At 36.3% G+C, this 22,109-nt stretch overlaps 1 protein-coding gene across 1 annotated transcript; it reads left to right on the forward strand.

Annotated features, from left to right (window-relative positions):
• Positions 1-16,876: 16,876 nt before the first annotated feature.
• LOC145974127 (uncharacterized) lies at positions 16,877-17,575 on the forward strand. The gene has a single exon (XM_083103947.1). The coding sequence runs from the start codon at positions 16,877-16,879 to the stop codon at positions 17,573-17,575; it is 699 nt and encodes a 232-aa protein (XP_082960073.1).
• Positions 17,576-22,109: the final 4,534 nt, after the last annotated feature.

Consider the following 22,109-nt stretch of genomic DNA (forward strand, 5'->3'; position numbering starts at 1 on the left):
AAATATTTAATTACATAATGTCTAATATTTTACATTTTATTGGAGATATATTTGTTTATAATGTAAACAATCCGGGCACGCCAAGTTTTCATAACACATCGATTTAAAGACTGTGCGATTTGAAACGCGTAAAACTTTTTTTTTAAATTATATACATTATATAAAAAGTGTTTTGAGAATTAAAAGAATCCTAATTCTTATTAAATATTTTAAAAATCAATTTTCTCTGAATAAATATAAAATGCGTTTTAATTTCTTAGGGAGAACTTATGTATAATATTTCTACTGTATAAAATTGATATTTCACGGCAAATATTTTATCATATTTACAAATTGCTCTTAAGTACTCGGCTAATAGTAATTATTGATTTCATATTTAGTTTTGATATTTTATTTTTTATTATTTTTTTATGAAAATTATTTGTTGAGGTTTTGTTTTTTAGGAAAATGATTTTTTGAGGGAAAATTACTGTAAAAAATTATTTTTAAGGAATTTTTTTATTAAAGATGCATACAAGGTAGAATATTTTTTATGTACTTGGCGTATTTTTTTTACCTTTGTAAGGTTTTTTTTAGAGGGATTTCACACCTTTTTGTAAAATTTTATACCCTTTCTGCAAATTACTTTTTGGGGGAAAATATTTGCATATTATCTATAACTCTATAGTTATATAGTATATAATTATATATATCAAGCGACGCGGTAGCGTCGCGACGCCAAGTACATAAAAAACAGGTCTCAGCATTGAGTTGAGAGTCACTGTTCTCGACGCGGCGCTACCAAGTAGCTTATCCGGAATTTCACGTCAAGTAAACTTTCGATTAAGATATTTAATAAACTAAAGCCGTAATAAAAAAATCTAACGACACTTTTATTATATAATGTGAATATAAGCTTTCGATTGCGACCAGTTTGAATAAAATCGGTGCAGTCAATCCTGAGAAATGATGATCGAATATCAAAATTGTGACATTTTTCGTTTTTCTCCAGGTTCAGACTCACGTACATATGTTCGCACGCACACACGCAAAGCGAGTTTGTCCCTCAAGCAGCGTTCACAGCGTGCGTATACGATTATTGCTTCGATATGTACAATGCTTTAAGAGACAATATCATATGCGTGCATACGTATGATATGTATATGTATGTGTGTACGTACGTGTGAGAGATTAATTTAATGGAGTATAGTACGGAATAGTGTAAAACAAGAAAGAGAAGTGACAGGTTAAGCAGTCAGATTATTTGTTTAAAAATACAAATTATAAGAAATAAATAAAAGTATAGTGTAGAACAAGGAAGAGAAGTAGTGTGTAATAATGTATCAAGGAAGTGACATATTAAAAGTTATTGTCAAGCGCAGCAGCGTCGCGACGCCAAGTACATTTATTAGTATTATATAAAAACACAGATTTGTGACATTTAACGACAACCAAGTGGACTGTGAATTTTGTAATATTCATCAATCAAAAGGTAAATATTGTGAAATTTTTCTCATTTCTGTTTAGACATAATATATTTTGACATATTATATATTAATATTAATAAAGAGAATAGACAGTTATCATTTTGTGGAATATAAATATTATGTAATTTATAATTATATATATATATATATGTGTGTGTGTGTGTGTGTGTGTGTAGAAATTTACATATTTGATTGCGCAACCATAATTATAGTTACATAGACATTTATTACATTTGCCTGCATATACACAAATATAGTTACGCAGAAATATTCCCTACATGTATAATTATATCTACAAAAATTACCCTTTTAAAAAAAAGGTAAAAAAAGGTGCTAAGTCCGCGTAAAAACTGTTATGTGTTTGCAAAATAATGGTTATTATAACCCTCAAAAATTATAAAAAACCTATTTCAAAAATAGTACCATTTCAATCTACAAAATTATTTTAATCTACAAAATAGTTATTTTAAACCGTAAAAAACTAAGTTATTTTAGTTATACATTTTACTTACCTTACAAAAGTAATGATATCAATAAAATTGTGCTAAGTAAAAATAAAAATTTATAAAAATAAATCAAAAAACTGTATCAAAAAAGTTACAAAATACTATCAAATCCAAGCAAAAAATAATATCGAAAAGTTGTGCTATTTGAAGATAAAAACAATAATATTTTAATAAAAAGTTAGACATCATGTGTTTAATTTTTTACAAAAATATATTACAAAATTGCGCCAACAAAATAAAAACTTTTAATATAAAATATATATTTTTCTTAAATTTCTAGTATTAAAAGAAAAATATTAAATAAAAATAAAGTTGAAAAATTTAATTAAAAAAAGAAAAACAGAAAATATTAAAAATAAAATTAAAACTTATCAAGAAGATAAAAATTAGAAATTAATAGAAAAAAAATACAAATTTATATAAAAATTAAAAATTAAAATAAAAATTAGAAAATAAAATTAAAAATTATTAAGAAAATAAAAATTAGAAATTAATAGAAAAAAAATTTATATAAAAATTAAAATAAAATTTTAGTTAAAAGACTTAGCGCTGCTATATCACTCTTTTTTGTACTATACATATATTAAACATGACTAAATATATAAGCAAAGAACCCCATATTTTATAAAAATATGACGGTCATTTCTAGATCGTATAGCAGCGCTAAGTCTTTTAACTAAAATTTTATTTTAATTTTTATGTAAATTTTTTTTCTATTAATTTCTAATTTTTATTTTCTTAATAATTTTTAATTGTATTTTCTAATTTTTATTTTAATTTTTAATTTTTATATAAATTTGTATTTTTTTTTCTATTAATTTCTAATTTTTATCTTCTTGATAAGTTTTAATTTTATTTTTAATATTTTCTATGTTTTTATTTTTTTAATTAAATTTTTCAACTTTATTTTTATTTAATATTTTTCTTTTAATACTAGAAATTTAAGAAAAATATATATTTTATATTAAAAGTTTTTATTTTGTTGGCGCAATTTTGTAATATATTTTTGTAAAAAATTAAACACATGATGTCTAACTTTTTATTAAAATATTATTATGTTTTTATCTTCAAATAGCACAACTTTTCGATATTATTTTTTGTTTGGATTTGATAGTATTTTGTAACTTGACTAGAAATTTAAGAAAAATATATATTTTATATTAAAAGTTTTTATTTTGTTAGCGCAATTTTGTAATATATATTTTTAAAAAATTAAACACATGATGTCTAACTTTTTATTAAAATATTATTGTTTTTATCTTCAAATAGCACAACTTTTCGATATTATTTTTTGTTTGGATTTGATAGTATTTTGTAACTTTTTTGATACAGTTTTTTGATTTATTTTTATAAATTTTTATTTTTACTTAGCACAATTTTATTGATATCATTACTTTTGTAAGATAAGTAAAATGTATAACTAAAATAACTTAGTTTTTTTACGGTTTAAAATAACTATTTTGTAGATTAAAATAATTTTGTAGATTGAAATGGTACTATTTTTGAAATAGGTTTTTTATAATTTTTGAGGGTTATAATAACCATTATTTTGCAAACACATAACAGTTTTTACGCGGACTTAGCACCTTTTTTACCTTTTTTTTAAAAGGGTAATTTTTGTAGAGATATCACTCCTTTTTGTACTATACATACATTAAACATGATTAAATATATAAGCAAAGACCTCGCCACCACCCCCATCATATTTTATTAAAATATGACGGTCATTTTTAGATCTTAGAGCTTACTTAGACAACCAGACTTCAAACTTCTTTGCTATTCTTACTAGACAAATACAAACAAATTAATATGTCATTAGAAGTTAATTATTTTTTCACTCAATCAATATTTCCAAATTTAGTAATAAATAATCATTGCTCTGCTTATCTAATTCATCTTTGAATAAAACAGGAAAAGAGTGAGTTACAAACTTTTATTTTAAATAAAAAAAATATTCTTTTAAATAATAAAAATATATAATTGATAATCTCTTTCTCTTTCTCTTTCTCTTTCACACATTAAAATTTTTTATACATAAATAGTACAGAATATTAAACATTGTTCATGAATTAGTATTACATTAATGTTACATATTTGTAATAATTTCTTACGTTGTATTTCTTTTGTCACTGTTACATCCGACTCTCCGACTTCTCTCGACTGTGTCGGAGTTGGCTGTAAAATTGGCTGAGGATTTGACTGCAATGGAGTCGGGTGCAGAGAATCGGCTGATTTCAATGACTCTGTCAAAGTTGGTTTTTCTTGTGGAGCCGAAGTTGACGCTTGCTGTTCTTTTTTTGCAGCTTCTAATTCTTTCTTCATTTGTTGCAATTGTTTATGTATATCCGCTAATTCAGTGTTTAATATTTCATTTTCAGTAGTGGCATCAATTTCTCCATTAAACTCCTAAAATATTTAAAATGCATACATATTAATTATTGTTAATTTTGAAACTTACTATTCATTATGTGACATTTATTATTAACTTTTATGCACTTTCTCATTTTAAATTAACAATTACATATTTATGAAAGAAATAGTACAGAAAATAGCAGCGTAATAAGAAAAAGTAATTATGTATAATTATTGTATATATATATATATATATATATATATATTTTCATTTTAAATTAACAATTACATATTTATGAAAGAAATAGTACAGAAAATAACAGCGTAATAAGAAAAAGTAATTATGTATAATTATTGTATATATATATATATATATATATATATATATACAGGGTGTCAGGGAAATTTTTACACGAAGTAAGGAGGTAGATTGGCTCAAATTAAGAAGGAAGGACTTGTACTGTTTTGTGATATTCGCAATAATTAACGAAAAATTAAATAAAGAATATCGGCCAATCTGCGTGAGTAGAAGCGCGCGGCGACGAGAGTCGTCCTACTGTAATCTTATACTAGGCGCGCGGCGAAGCGATGGGCGGATCGCTCTCCGAGACATGATGGTGGCGTGCGATATATCGCAATACCACGCCGAAAAATGACCCGTCCTTTTAGTGGCGAGAAAATGTTGCGCTATCATTTCCACACCATCTTGCGGTAGATAGCATGGTGCGTTTTTTTTATAGTGGTTTCCCCTATAGGCCTATTCCACTCTCAATTTAAATATTTGTGAAAATTGTTCAAAATGCCGTTACTGTACGCTGAATGTATCGTAAATGTAAAAAATTGATGATGACAGTACCTTTACAAAAATTGATCCGTGGTTGAAAATCCCTCGATAAAATGTGTTACACACGTTGGTAATGATATGGACGTAATCCATTACACGTAAAGCGTGATGTACTGCGTATCGCGAAAAACCAAATTCGTGTGCCACATGACGCACGCTAGTTCCAAAATTTTCATAAAATGCTTCCAGAATCCTTTCTTCATCTCGTACACGAAGACGCACTGCTGAACCGGTTATCCCGATATTATGCATGACACCCAGTTTCACATAATTATTGCACAACACGTAAAATTGTACGTCCACTTGGTTTTCGTGCACGCCCGGGAAATCATTCCACGTAAATTGTGGCCGCGCGATAAGTATTTTCTCCTGCTAGCCCGTATGCCACAATTATATCCGTATATTCCTGCAGAGTACACTTCATTTTCACTGTTAATTTACTACGCGAACACATGATTTTTACTAAAACTGTCTCAGCTGTCGCAGGCTGTTGCCGGAGTGCATACGCCAGCAGCATGCAACTACAGCTGAGCAGACATGTGAGTGTAATCATAATGCGCAGACGCCGAGCTCACACGTACGCTTACACTCGCATGTCCGCTCAGCTGTAGTTGCGTGCTGCTGGCGTATGCACTCTGGCAACAGCCTGCGAGAGCTCAGACGGTTTTAGTAAAAATCTTGTGTTCGCGTAGTAAATTAATAGTGAAAATGAAGTGTACTCTGCAGGAATATACGGATATGATTGTGGCATTACGGGCTAGCGGGAGAAAATACTTATCGCGCGGTCGTAATTTACGTGGAATGATTTTCCGGGCGTGCACGAAAGCCAAATGAACGTACAGTTTTACGAGTTGTGCAATAATTATGTGAAACTGGGTATCGTGCATAATATCGGGATAACCGGTCCAGCAGTGCGTCTTCGTGTACGAGATGAAGAAAGGATTCTTGAAGCATTTTATGAAAATCCTGGAACTAGCGTGCGTCGTGTGGCACATGAATTTGGTTTTTCGCGATACGCAGTACATCACGCTTTACGTGTAACGGATTACGCTCGTATCATTACCAATGTGTACAACACATTTTATTCAGGGATTTTCAACCACGGATCAATTTTTGTGAAGGTACTGTCATCATCAATTTTTTACATTTACGATACATTCAGCGTACAGTAACGGCATTTTGAACAATTTTCACAAATATTTAAATTGAGAGTGGAATAGGCCTATGGAGGAAACCACTATAAAAAAAACGCACCATGCTATCTACCGCAAGGTGGTGTGGAAATGATAGCGCATCATTTTCTCGCCACTAAAAGGACGGGTCATTTTTCGGCGCGGTATTGCGATATATCGCACGCCACCATCAAGTCTCGGAGAGCGATCCGCCCACCGCTTCGCCGCGCGCCTAGTATAAGATTACAGTGGGACGACTCTCGTCGCCGCGCGCTTCTACTCACGCAGATTGGTCGATATTCTTTATTTAATTTTTCGTTAATTATTGCGAATATCACAAAACAGTATAAGTCCTTCCTTCTTAATTTGAGCCAATCTACCTCCTTACTTCGTGTGGGCAAAAATTTCCCTGACACCCTGTATATATATATGTATATATATATATATATATGTATGTATATATGTATATGTAAAAAAATGATATTATTTCTTCTAAAATAATTATTTATAACTATTTCCCTGTTACGCTGCTATGTTCTCTACTATTTCTTCCATAAATATATAAGTGTTTATACATATAAAAGAAAGTGAATATGCAATATGAAAAAAAATGTGTAATACGTGTGTGTGTGTGTTTGTGTGTGTGTGTTTGTGTGTGTGTATGTATCAAAAACACAAATATCTGAATAATGAATTATTAATAAAAGTGAAATTATCAAGAGACACCTCGTGATATCTCCCGTCAAGTATATTCACAATTACAAAAGTATGATTAGATAAATAAAGTTATTTTATACTTTATTATTCCCTTGCTCTTTTGAGTTTTTTTTTTGCCATTTTCAACAATGCACAATGATTATTGCGCGTTTTTGGTGGACTTGTTGAAGCACAGCTAACGCCATCTATGACAAATTTAACTATGGCAGATTTATAAGCACCGTTAACGCCATCTTATGGCGAATGCGTCAAACGTACATTATATGAATTGTGCTCTTGCGCATTGGGGATTTAAGCGTTGACCAAGGAGACGTTTCATAATGAAAATTTTCCTATTTCGACTTTGCGTCGTAATAGCTCCGTTTCTAGAGCACGTAGCGCAAAAACAAAAACACTTTTATTATATAATTTAGACCCAAGCTATCGATTGAATCTAGTAAAAACTCGATCCGTTCAGCGGATATATGAGAAATGAAAATATCAAGTACGCTCAACTATCCGACTCGCGTAAAGAGACACGGAGTGCGTCTTGTTGCTTGCGCGGACTTAGCACAAGACACTACCGTGTCTCTTGATATATATATATATATATATATATATATATATATATATAATTATACATGTGGGGAATATTTCTGTGTAACTATATTTGTGTCTACATAGGCAAATGTAATAAATGTCTATGTAACTATAATTATGGTTGTACAGTCAAATATGTAAATTTCTACACACACATATATATATAATTATTATTATACATGTAGGGAATATTTCTGCGTAACTATATTTGGGTCTACGTAGGCAAATGTAATAAATGTCTATGTAACTATAATTATGGTTGCGCAGTCAAATATGTAAATTTCTACACACACACACACATATGTATATATATGTATATAATTATGTACTATAGAACTATAGAGTTATAGATATACATACTTATGCAACAAAACGTTTATAAAAAAATATCCCTAAAAATTATTTATCTCAAAAAATATATGTAAATTTTACAAAAAGATATGAAATCCCTCTAAAAAAACCTTATAAAGGTAAAACAAATACGTCAAGTACATAAAAAATATTCCACCTTGTATACAACAAAACGTTTATAACAAAATATCTCTAAAAATAATTTATAATAAAAATTTTCTCTCAAAAAATATATATTTTTCCTAAAAAAGAAATCAAAACTAAATATGAAATCAATAATTAATTAGCCAAGTACGTTGAAGCAATTGATAGGGATTTGTAATTTGAAATATTTGTCACAAATTCAATCTTGCATTTATGTATTAAATTCTCGACAAAATGAAAATGATTTTCAAAATAAGTTCAATACTTTGTATGATATATAAAAATACATTATTATGTATGATCCAAATAAATATTTGTACAATATATGAAATAGCATTAATATATTGCGGATTTTATATTGCAGATTATAAATAGTAAATCATAAAACTATTTAACACTTACTGCAGTAACATCGATTGCATTAATTGCCAATTTTGAATTTAAAAGAGAAAAACTAATCGACTTGTTTTAACATCATAAGTTTTACTATGTAGACCTGGAACTAAAGGATTTAAGAAGTTACATACAAAAATTTGACCCGAGTCGTATTATAATTTACACATTTTTATTATTAGGAAATATTTAATTTTGAAATTAATCATAAGCTTTACCAAATAAATTTGGAACTAAAAAAATTAAGACCAAAACGACTTACAAAAACTTGGCGTGCTCGGGTCACATTATAATACATATAATTTTACAAAGTTTGCGAATTATATACCGGTAATTAATTTCAATTATAGAAATATGTGAATTATAATATGACCCGAGCACGCCAAGTTTTTGTAAGTCGTTTTGGTCTTAATTTTTTTAGTTCCAAATTTATTTGGTAAAGCTTATGATTAATTTCAAAATTAAATATTTCCTAATAATAAAAATGTGTAAATTATAATACGACTCGGGTCAAATTTTTGTATGTAACTTCTTAAATCCTTTAGTTCCAGGTCTACATAGTAAAACTTATGATGTTAAAACAAGTCGATTAGTTTTTCTCTTTTAAATTCAAAATTGGCAATTAATGCAATCGATGTTACTGCAGTAAGTGTTAAATAGTTTTATGATTTACTATTTATAATCTGCAATATAAAATCCGCAATATATTAATGCTATTTCATATATTGTACAAATATTTATTTGGATCATACATAATAATGTATTTTTATATATCATACAAAGTATTGAACTTATTTTGAAAATCATTTTCATTTTGTCGAGAATTTAATACATAAATGCAAGATTGAATTTGTGACAAATATTTCAAATTACAAATCCCTATCAATTGCTTCAACGTACTTGGCTAATTAATTATTGATTTCATATTTAGTTTTGATTTTTTTTTTAGGAAAAATATATATTTTTTGAGAGAAAATTTTTATTATAAATTATTTTTAGGGATATTTTTTTATAAACGTTTTGTTGCATACAAGGTGGAATATTTTTTATGTACTTGGCGTATTTTTTTTACCTTTGTAAGGTTTTATATATATATATATATATATATATATATATATATATTGTGACGTCGCCGTCCCGACGCGCGTCCGTCCGCCCCGGAAATCTTCACGGGGCGCGAGCCGAGCGGCCGCGCCAGAAAAAGATTGCGAGAGCCGTATCGAAATCTCCGGAGAGACGAGCCATTATCCTTTTTCGCGCTAGTATTAATTATTTTTTTGTATCATTTTTGTACGTCGGGCAACCCGCCGGAGGGAAACCAGAAGAGGCCCAAGAGGAATCATTACGACAGCCGATACGACAACGCCGGAGGAACAGAGTCGCGGGTGGATTTCGCCCCCTTCAAGTAAAGGAAGGAAATCATCTGTCTTATGGGCCGAAATAACCGGGCTGGATCGGCGCCACCCTCAGAGGAGGGAGGACGGAAAATCTACCTCCGGACGATCGTAGATAACAGGATCGCCGAAAGTCAGCATTTTTAAAGTATCGGGGCCGTTACGACCCCCGATACGGCGTTGTCGCGGGGCGCAGTAATACCTCGCGTGTCGCGGCGCTATTGGCCGCTAATCCGCGCACCCCTGCGCGCAGAATTGACGCCGCTATCGACCCTGGATCGCGAGATCCAGGGACTCACTCTGGTGCGGGCGCTCTCAGCTTGTAGTCGTGCTGCGAAACGTATTGGGTCGTTGTCGTTTTGTGTGTGTCGTAGCCGAGGTTGTCGAGAGGACGAGACCGAGGATCATCCCCTGTCAACGGGAGCGAGTATCGGTGAGGTTGCCCATCGCTATCTTGTACGCCACGTACGCGATTCCGTCCGCGGACCGGCCGTTCTGTCGCCGTCGCCATTTTCGTGTCTCGTTGTCGCTCGGGCATTGTACCGAGCTCGCGATTTTCGTGTATTTCGGGCGACCGGAGACAAGCGACCGAGGCATCAAGGACGATCGTAACGTAGGCCGTAGCTGATAAGGAACCGTTTGTCTCTCTCCGGGATTCGGGGTGTCGTAAAACGCGTAGTGACCGGCTCTCGTATATCGACCACGTGCGCGGTAAATCGCGGGGAATGCGTCCGCTATCCGTGCTGTCGAAAAGAGTTGTCGAAACCGCGTAAGACATCCCCGCAATCGATCTCCGGGCAATTTTCGTCTGTAATTAGCGTGTATGTGAGCGTGTGACTGTGTGCGTGTGACGACGTGGCAAATGTCGTGCTGTCCTTGTCGCTCTTGATACTGGTACGAATTGCGTTTATTGCGTGGTATTTGCGTGGTATTTGTCGTACGTTGGAGTGTGTCGCGGTGCATAATAGATTAAGAAAGTGTCGAAATTCGAGGGTTTCGCGTAGATAGAAAGCGTTACGCCGAAAAGAGGCGAAGCGGCGTCCGACGGCTATCGAATTCCGAGTGAATCGATCTTGCTCGTAGCAAGCGAGATTTTTCGTCTTCGCAAATCGCTTGATTACTATCGCTCAATTATTAACCTCATTTCAAACATAGTGCTGTCGATTAAAAGAGCGAGTAACAAAGGGAATAGATCTGTTAAATGCGTCCTCGAGGAGATTGTCGAAATTTCCGTTACGCTCTCGAAACGCCGTTCGGTTTCGCAAAGTCCGGCCATAAAAACGGGCCTGGAGGACGATAAATATCTCCGCTGTCTTATGATCTCGATTTCGTATTGCTATTGTTATCACCGCTGTCGATCTGTTGTACGTTATTTCAAATTTTCGCATTTATGTTAAACTCAGTTATATTTCGTTAATTCAGTCTCGCTAATTTATGTCATTATTACTATTTCTTTCTAGAACTTGTTATTTCTTTCCCTTTATATTCTTTTCTATTATATTTCTTTTATTTAAATAAATTTGTTACCTTCTCTTTTATATTAAATTCGCGTAATTTATTTGAGTGTTCGTTTCTCGTGTGTGTTAAATTCTGTTGTGTTCGTCAATTTTCGTAATCACCGACAGCTTCGCATAAAATAATTCTAGATCCTTTTCAACGGACCCTGCCCCTCTACCGTTAGGTGAGCTGGTCGGCCCGTGGCGAAACAGGCTAACGTTCTTCGCGTTATTCTGACGATTTTGCGAATTGATACGTGAAAGACCGTATCTGGCGCCCATCTTCGAGATTTCGAGACGGCCTTCGCTTCGCCGCGGCTCGCGCGAGAACGCCCTCCATCTTAGTTCCTCCGAGCGCGAGTATCTCTATCCACCTTGTGTCTTCTTTTTTGACGGCGTTTTCGCTCCCCATTAACATCCTCCTCTCCAACACCCGAGGAGGATCGAAAAATTAAAAATAAAAAGGCGTCGCAAAAGTTTGGCGCCCAACGTGGGGCCACGCGTTGAGAAGGAAAAGTTTCGGGGAGTTAATACGAATTAAATTATTTGGTCGAGTGATTGCTTTTGTCGTATATTCGTTTCGTTTGTCGTTAACGCTCTCGTTTGAAATTCTTTTCTTTCGCCGACCTTTACGTATTTGTTGTCGACCTTCGATCGTTTGGACAATAACGGCTTTGTCTTGTGTTATTGAGCTGTCGACGTTTACGATCGCGGTGATCTTGCCACGTCTTGTTGAGTTCGAGCTTATTTATTTTGTTTCGAGTTTTTCTTTCTTGATCGCATGAGTCAGGTCGATCCAGAGGACGACTGGATTTTCGTGTTAAATCGCGAACAATCTCTATCCACCTTGTGTCTTTTTTTGCGGGGGGGGGTGACGTCACGTGACGGCGTTTTCGCTCCCCATTAACATCCTCCTCTCCAACACCCGAGGAGGATCGAAAAATTAAAAATAAAAAGACGTCGCAATATATATACATATATATATATATGTATACATATGTGTGTGTGTGTGTATGTAGAAATTTTCATATTTGACTGCGCAACCGTAATTATAGTTACATAGACATTTATTACATTTGCCAGCGTAGACACAAATATAGTTACGCAAAAATATTTCCTACATGTATAATTATATATATATATATATATACAGGGTTTAGCAAAAGTGTGGAAACCCTTTAATATTTCGAAAAATACGCATTTAAAAAAAAATGTTTCATACAAAAGTTATAGGGTTTTATGTGGCGCATTACACAGCAACATTATTATGACCTCGAATAGCGTTGTCAAGGTTATGTGAAGGTCACCTCCAACTTTTTAAATGGAACACCCTATATACTTTTGCATATTCTTGTAGCTTATCTCGAGAGCTTTCCAAAACACTATAATTAAGTTAGTTTTCATTAAGTACTTTCCGAGTTATGAGGCTTCAAATCATTTCTTAATTTTATATAAACCATAAAATATCTTGTAAAATATTCATTTTTCGATTATCTTACCTTAATACTTTAGTAGGTATACAGAGCCGGTTGTAACCCAGGGGCTCCGAGGGGGGGTAAGGGGCGAGGGGGAACCGCGGCGTGGGGGGGTGACGTCACGCGGGGGGTGATGTCACGTGCGGCGGGATGTGATGTTACGCGGGGGGGGGGGTGACGTCACGTACGGGGGGTGACATCACGCGGGGGATGATGACGTCACGCGGGGTGACGTCACGTGCGGGGGGATGTGACGTCACGCGGGAGGGGGGTGACGTCACGTACGGGGATGACATCACGCGGGGGATGATGACGTCACGCGGGGGATGATGATGTCACGCGGGGGATGATGACGTCACGCGGGGGATGATGACCACGTGCGGTGGTGACGTCACGTGTGGGGGAGGGGGGATCCGCGGCGCGAGCGATGGACGAGGGGGTCCGCGCGGGAAGGGGGGATCCGCGGCGCGAGCGATGGATGAGGGGGTCCGCGCGGGTAGGGGAGATCCGCGGAAAGAAGACGGTTGTGTGGAAAGGATAGCGTAAAGTGTGTGAAGAGGACAGTGCGACAAGGATGGCATCAACGTGTGACAAGGATGACATCAACGTGGGACAAGAACGACGCATTGTAAGATGCTGCATAGGTGGGAGAAGGACGATGCAAAGGTAAGTGAGCAACGAGCATATGAAAGAGAGAGAATGATAATATCGCGAGCAACGCGTACGAAAGAGAACGATAATAGCGCGAGAACAACGCGTGCGAGAGAGAACGATAGCGCGAAAAGAACGCATACGAAAGAGAACTATAATATCGCGAGACTTAGAACGATAATAGCGCAAGACAACGCGTGCGAGAGAGAGCGAGAGAGCGCGAGAACAACGCGTGCGAGAGAGAACGAAGATATCGCGAGACTTACAACTAACGCGCGAGAAAGAACACAACGAAGATATCGCTATACTTACAACTAGCGCAAGCGAGATAGAGACGCAAGGGATGGGAGCGCAAGGAGAGGCGCGTAAATAAATTTTTTTTTTAAATTAAAATATAAAAATTTATTTTAAAATGTGTGTGTGTAAATACATTTATGTGTGTGTGTGTGTGTGTGTGTGTGTGTGTGTGTGTGTGTGTGTGCTTAAAATTAGGAATAACAGTAATATAATAGTAATAAGAATAGTAATAATAGTAATATAATAATAAAATGAAAAAATAAAAATAATATATAAAAGATATAATGGGAGGGGGGTGCGCCGGGCTAGGGGGAGACCGCTCCTGCAACAGGAAAAGAGACATTTCATTAGTTTTTAATCATTTATTGTAAGATACTTTTCATGTAATATAAATTGAAAGTTACTTACAATTTATGTTTCTTGAAAGAAGAGTTCGTTACGCGTCGCCGAATTCTCGCTCTGAGTAGGCAGCATATAATAAGGTTCCAGCAACTCCTTTCGTTGCTCTTCTATACTAGGAGGTTCAGACGGTAAAAAATGTATCTTCCATATTTCCATACGGTCAGTATTATATACTATGACAGACATATTATCCACATCATATCCTTGCTTCTTGAGGGTACGGAACGTATGACAGTATTCCTGGTAACAATCCTTACAGTCTAGGACAGGTCTTGTCACCGTCACTTCCGTGCCACAGTGACAGCACCTAAACGGTGTAAACGGTCCCTCGAAGAAGCCGTGGAAATAATTATGCTGTAATGCATAATTTCGATAAAATCCGTACCGACAATCCTTGCAGTAGTGTCGATTTCGACGTAGGTAGGACTCGGTCCAGAAACATTTTGTAATATGTATTCTCGGGAGATCGGAGTGAAAGCGAGGATCGGACCTCGGTTTGTATGGTTTAGGAATACACATAATTTTGTCTCTTCTTTTCCTAATTATTGTAAATAAACAGCTCACTTTTCTTCCTCGCACACTCTCCACAACTTTGTGACAAGCACAGAACAACGAAAGAAATAATATTCTAATGTCGCAGACTCCTCTTCATTATATATCTTTTAATATCTTTTGTCTCATTCCAACTAGAGCATCACGTCTCATCTACCTCAGCATTTCTCTACATCTTTAGCGGAGCGTGTTGAGAAAAGTATAACTATTCTTATTCATATGGAAGGAAAGAATTAAAATCATAGATGGAATAAAAATAATTATTTATTGCAAGCATCGTAAAGAATATCATTTACAGCGCATGTTAATAATTCACAATCGATTAATGATTCGCTGTTAAAGACATCACTATCGCGTATCATTTTTACAGCATCGCATACAGTAGTAATATTGTTACGTTGTAATACAGTTTCAAATTGTTTAAATTTTTCATTCACGAGATACGTATTCTCGCATAACCAATTGTGCATATGATCGATACAATTTTCAAAATTAAATAAATATAATAATGTTTGTGGTTTCATGTACAAAGAATTTTCGCATAATGTGAGTTTTACAATTTTCGATTGATACACTTCGATCGATAAATCTCCAATCCTTAATGGGAGAGCAGTCGATTGTAGAAATTGTTCAACGTCTGCTTGCTTCTGCATCAACAAATTCCACGTTGAAAAATGCAATACTATTTGATTGCCTCGATTATCGCCGAGAATCAGTTCCACGTACGATACAACTCCCACGCTTATTCCAATGTCCAAATACTTGTACGACGTTGGGGTTAGAGCGTATCTTCTTCCAAGTATGCGAGTCGCACGATGAGGCTGAATGCTATAAAAATATAAATAATTAGATCAATATTTAAAAAAAATTAATAAATAAAATTTTTAAACGATCGAAACTTACGTGTCGCATTTTTGCTTCTTACACCGTGGAGTTTCACCGTTTCGAATCGGAACGTAAAAATTCATGTTGATTTCTTCAGCGAACCTTTCACACGCGTGATTGATGTAATACTGATCGTATTAGAATTAATATCAATTCAAATAGTATCGCAAATTGCAATGTAGAGGGGATTATTGCCAACGCATCATTTTAATTTCCTCTAAAATTTTGTCGCGCAGATGTATGGCTGCGATGACATCATCCCCAGAACAAAAAATTAGCTGAATTCGCTAAAATCGAGCGCCGATGTACGGCTGCTCCTGATGCAATCACGTTAGATTTTTCAAATGTACGTGACAAAACGCGAAATTATCAAGGTTAAATTGCGCATCGGAACAAAGATTTAGCTGAATGTGCTAAAATCGAGCGCCAATGTACGGCTGCTCCTAATGCAATCACGTCAGATTTTTCAAATGTACGTGACAAAACATGAAAAAAATAACCGCCAAGGTTAAAACGCACATCACCCCTAGACAAAGATTTAGCTGAATGTGCTAAAATCGAGCGTCGATGTACGGCTGCTCCTGATGCAACCACGTCAGATTTTTCAAATGTACGTGACAAAACGTGAAATTATCAAGGTTAAATTGCACACGCTATTCCGGGGAATTTTTCAAGATAAAATCATTCTAGAATGTTCGATGATATGCACGAGACAGTATATAAATCATGATCAAGAGGCACACCCCGTCAGTATTTTTGCTAAAGTACATCCAGAACTATCATTAGGAAGCGCATTTCGCAAGTGTGTGTTACAATATGGAGGAACAAAATTTGCGAGAGCAATCCACATTGATTGATTCGCTGGAAGACTACATTGTGTGGGAGCAACGATGCGACCAATACATCGAGTCGTTGGAAGAGCAAAGTCGAATCAAGCGACCGCGATTATCGATCGGAAATCGACAATCGCTGATTGCTCGGATCGCGCGCCTCGAAGGGTTGAAAAATTCGGTACGTGGACGTTTCGTACACGCGGGTGCCGGATGCAGCACGCGTCAAAATAGACTTGTGTGGCGTGAGATTGATACGGCGTTCGAGAGTCGCGTATCGACTGGTGCGGTGATAAATTATAACCACATCGAACCTCGCCAATTTCTCGATGACGCCAAAGACATTGTGATAGAACATGTGAAGAACGTTATGAAAAGACACAATTGTGTGAAAGTGAACACAATATTTAACGGCGAATTCGTGGCTGGGGATAAACGCGCCAACAAAAGTATCAATACGAGAAACTATGAACTCTTTCGCACATCCGATTTACGCGAGTGGTACGAACGGCGCGTTATCGAACCCACCCTAGCGTCTCTGGAAGAGTTTCAGGAACGCGATAGCGGATGGGCTTTGTCGCGAATACTAAATTTAACTGTAAATATAAATAAGTATAATCCTATGCGTGCGGGATGTCACATCAAATTACCGCGGGAGATTATGTTGAAAAGAGCAGTGATTAACGTACAATCCAGAGACAATGCGTGTTTCGCGTGGGCAGTGGTCGCCGCACTATACCCCGCCGAAAGAAAGGCGGAACGGGAATCATCGTACCCGCATTACACGACAGTGCTGAATCTCCGGGACATTGAGTTTCCAGTGACTGTAAACCAAATAAAAAATTTTGAACATGTTAATAACATTTCGATCAACGTCTACAGCATCGAAGACAAGAACAGCATTGGCCCGATGCGTCTTACGGAGCAGAAGCGGGATAAGCATATCAACTTGCTGTACATTGAAGACGACAACAGCGTCGGACATTTTGTGTGGATTAAGAATTTATCCCGGCTCGTGAGCTCGCAACTGAGCAAAAAGGATCACAAGAAATATATCTGCGATCGGTAAGTTTAATTTATATTATTTGAATAATTATAGGTTATACACTTTGTTATATAAATCTTTAAAAAATTTTTCTTTTACAGATGCATGCATTATTTTAATTCGGACACCAAGTTGCAGTCGCATACGGTCGACTGCGGAAAGATGAACGATTGCGCTGTCCGATTGCCGAGCGATAAGGACAAGTGGTTATCGTTCAACTACTTTAATCGGAAGGAGCGGCTTCTATTCGTCGTGTACGCCGACTTGGAATGTGTTCTGGCCAAGACGGAAGAAGAGAAAAACGCATATCAACACCATCGGGTATTTAGTTTAGCCTATTATGTACATTGTTCGTTCGACGAATCTTTATCGGCGTACCATTCGCGTCGTAGCGCCGATTGTATAGCAGGGTTCGTTGAAGATCTTAAAAATTTAGCGTTACGTGTAAAAAATATTTTAAAAACAAATGTCCCCATGGTAAATTTGACGTCCGAAGAGTGGGAGAAATTCCATAGCGCCACTCAATGTCATATATGCGAAAAACCGTTCGCGGAAGACGATGCATGCGTTCGCGATCATTGCCATCTGACCGGGCGGTACAGAGGTCCAGCACACTCAAATTGCAATTTAAATTATAAGGAATCTTTTTGCATTCCCATAGTCTTTCACAATTTATCCGGTTACGATTCACATTTCATTATCGAGGAAATAGCTACAGCATTCGAAGGGAGAATCGATTTATTACCAATAACTAAAGAGAAATATATTTCGTTTACTAAAAATGTTTGTATGGAAGAAGAATCATGTAAAATTACGTTTCATCGATTCATACAAATTTCTCGCATCGAGTCTCGATAAATTGGCATCATTTTTGGACAAAGACAAACTCAAAATTTTAAAATCAGAATTTCAAAATTTATCAACAGAAAATTTCAATTTGTTAACGCGAAAAGGTGTATTTCCGTACGAATACATCGACTCTGTTGACAAGTTGCAAGATACGTGTTTACCGCCGCGCGAATCATTTGCAGTTCCTTGACCGGTGACACAGTATCCGAGACCGATTACGCGCACGCCGAGAACATCTGGACGCGATTCTCCATTCGGACGCTAGGCGAATATAGCGATTTATATCTTAAAATTGATGTCTTGTTATTAGCCGACATTTTTGAAAACTTTCGAGATAAATGTATCGAAAGTTACGGACTCGACCCCGCGTATTACTATACTCTCCCCGGATACACGTGGGACGCCATGTTGAAGCATACAAAGATTACGTTCGAGTTGCTTACTGACATCGACATGGTTATGTTCATCGAACGTGGTATACGCGGCGGTCTGAGTCAATGTTCGGGTAGATACGCTCGCGCTAATAACAAGTACATGGAGTGGTACGATCCATCAAAACCATCATCGTACCTGATGTACTTTGATGTAAATAATTTGTACGGATGGGCAATGTGTCAACCGTTGCCCTATGCCGATTTTCAATGGGTCGATGATGTGTCCAATTTTAACGTATCATCCATCGCGCTAGATTCGCCTACAGGCTATGTCCTCGAAGTGGACCTCGAGTACCCGCAACATCTTCACGATGCGCACACTGACCTACCGTTTTGCCCGACACGCGACAAACCACCTGGCAAGCGGGAATTCAAACTGCTTGCAACGCTATACGATAAGAAGCGTTACGTGATACACTATCGCAACCTGCAGCAGTGTACGCGTCACGGTCTTCGCGTTACAAAAATACTAAGAATTTTACAGTTTTCACATCTCCGTGGCTTCGAAATTACATAGAATTAAATACACATTTTAGAACATTGGCTAAAAATGATTTCGAAAAAAATTTATATAAATTAATGAATAATGCGGTGTTTGGTAAAACGATGGAAAATGTGCGCAATCGTGTCGATGTTAAATTATTAACAAAGTGGGATGGTCGGTACGGCGCAGAGGCGATGATCGCGAAACCAAATTTCCACAGCAGAAGCGTTTTTTCAGAAAACATAATCGCTGTGGAATTGCGTAAACTCGAGGTGAAATTCTACAAACCGATTTACGTGGGTATGTCCATACTCGACATATCCAAGACATGTTTGTACGAGTTTCATCACGAGTATATGACACCAATGTATCGCGACAAATGCCGGGTAATGTACACCGATACGGATAGTCTCATATATCACATTGAGTGCGCGGATGTGTATGAGAATATGAAGTGTGATATCATCAGATTCGACACGAGCGATTATGCGGTGGATAATGTGTACGGTATACCGCTTGTAAATAAAAAGGTACCGGATCTAATGAAGGACGAAAACAACGGTACCATAATGACCGAATTCGTCGGGCTCAGAGCAAAGATGTACGCGTTACGAGTGAATGGGAAAAAGGACACAAAGAAAGTTAAAGGTGTCAAGAGTAACGTTGTCGCGAGAACGATAACGTTTGACGATTACACGCGGTGTTTAAATGAAGAAATTGAAATGACGCGTCAGCAGTCGTGTATACGATCTAAATTACATCAAGTATACACGATCTGCGAGACGAAAATTGCTCTGAGTCCGTACGACGATAAGCGGTATATCGTACCCGAAACCACCGATACGTTACCGTGGGGACATTATAGAATACCATTGTAAATAAATGTATATTTTGTTTATTATTAATTGTATATTTTGTACATAACCATGTATATATTTTTATATTTTATACATTTTATATATTTTTATATTTTAATAAATTTTATATTTTTTATACACATATTTTATATATTTTAATAAATATTTATAATACATTATTTTTATGTATCCAAAAGTTGTATGATTTATCCATTCCCAACCATTTCACGTATATGTCATCACCCTTTTCCCGCAAAATTTTTTCCACGAGATATACGTCGGGATTAGCGACGCGTTGTAGTTCGTATTCGTAGAATCCTCCAGCGACGGGATCTCCACGCGAATCTTCGAGTATGAATGTCGCGGGAGTAGTTTTCTGCACCTCGACAATCTTAAAAACTTCGGTCGTCCAATTAGGTGTGAAACCTTTTTCAAAGATGGTCTTGTATTTACTCACGCGTACAGAATCGCCTACTTTAAATTTTGTCGGAGCCGCAATTTTTACGTTGCTATACACCATATTTAAAAGTTTTTCAGCGATCGCTGGAGTGACGTCGGCAGGTCTCATACCGATGGTGCGATGTTTTCGCGTATTGTACTCTGCAACGAGTCGAGATAGCTCGTCGATCCATTTGTAATTTCCGTTGAGCGTAAACATTTTCCACATATTGTTTTTCAAAGTACGGTTGAATCGTTTCACGACCGAGGCTTTCATAACGGAATATGTCGAGTAATGATTAATGTTGTGTTTCTTCATGAGTTTCTGCACACTCGCATTGTAAAATTCTTTTCCTCTGTCGGTTTGAAAATTTTTCGGACACCTTTTATTGTCTTCAATAATCTTTGCGATCGTTTCGGACATTTCGTTTCCGCTCTTACTCTTGAGCGGTATGGTCCACGCATACTTGCTCAACACATCGATAACTGTGAGTATATATTTATGACCCTTGTTGAGTCGAGAGTATGAACGCATGTCGACCACGTCCGCCTGCCACAGATCGTCGTATCCGTGTACAATGACGCGTCTTCGTGGAAAATTTCTTCTCGCCGGAGCATGTAGTTCCTCGACTAGTTGTCGCTTTTCGGAGGTATTTTTCTTCTTTCGCACGTTTGATCGAGGCATAATTAATATTGCGATATTAGTATGTCTCGTTTACTGTGTCGAGTCAGATGTTGCATATCTCAGCACATTCTTTATCTCGTCCATCATTATTCGTAGCGCCTGCACGTTTGTTTCGAGCGCGATAATTTTTTGCTCAATTTCTCCCTGTCGATCTCTCAAAAGTTTATCCACGTATCGTTTGTTGACGGCGTCAGTATCAGTTTCCGGTTGCGCTACACGTTGAATCTTGCGCGACCTTGCGTCAAAGCCGGTAGTAGTCTGGCAGAGAGCGTTATCGCGAACGTAGTTTCTCAATAATCCATTCCATTGATAGTACAAATTATTCGACGTTCCGAGCGATAATCCAAATTTATTAATCGACATTTCGGTACCGAGAACTTTGATCAAATGACACGTATCGTTGACGCACAGTTTAATTTATAATAATGTCAGCCTCGCGAAGTTCTTCGATAATTGACAAGATTTCATTGTCGTGAGCATTGTTGCCGGCTCGACGCGAGGCGTCCAGCAATCGCAAACGATCTACCAATTCGTTGGGATCGTTCCAATGCACGTAATCGATCATGTTGTCGCTTAGCGTCATGGTGCGCGGCGCATCTATACCTCTTCCCACCTTTCTATCGGGGAATAATGGTGCAATTATATATTTGTACTTGTATCCTTTGTTACTTTTAATAGGATTATTAACTTTGTTGTCACGTTTATGCGCATTTGTTGCTTTTAATATACTTTGATATTTATACAAATAGTCTAGAGTGTATTTTTTATGATTGGGAAATTTTCTAAAAATCAAATCGTAGATACCTTCGGT

This window comes from Camponotus vicinus, unplaced genomic scaffold (assembly GCF_025532165.1).
Source record: "Camponotus vicinus isolate PSW18456_S1 unplaced genomic scaffold, iyCamVici1.0 SCAF_7, whole genome shotgun sequence".
NCBI classification, from domain to species: Eukaryota; Metazoa; Arthropoda; class Insecta; order Hymenoptera; family Formicidae; genus Camponotus; species Camponotus vicinus.

Excerpts from the sequence above, each read along its gene's own strand:
- LOC145974127 (XM_083103947.1), top strand. The coding sequence starts at position 16,877 with ATGAAAAGACACAATTGTGTGAAAGTGAACACAATATTTAACGGCGAA.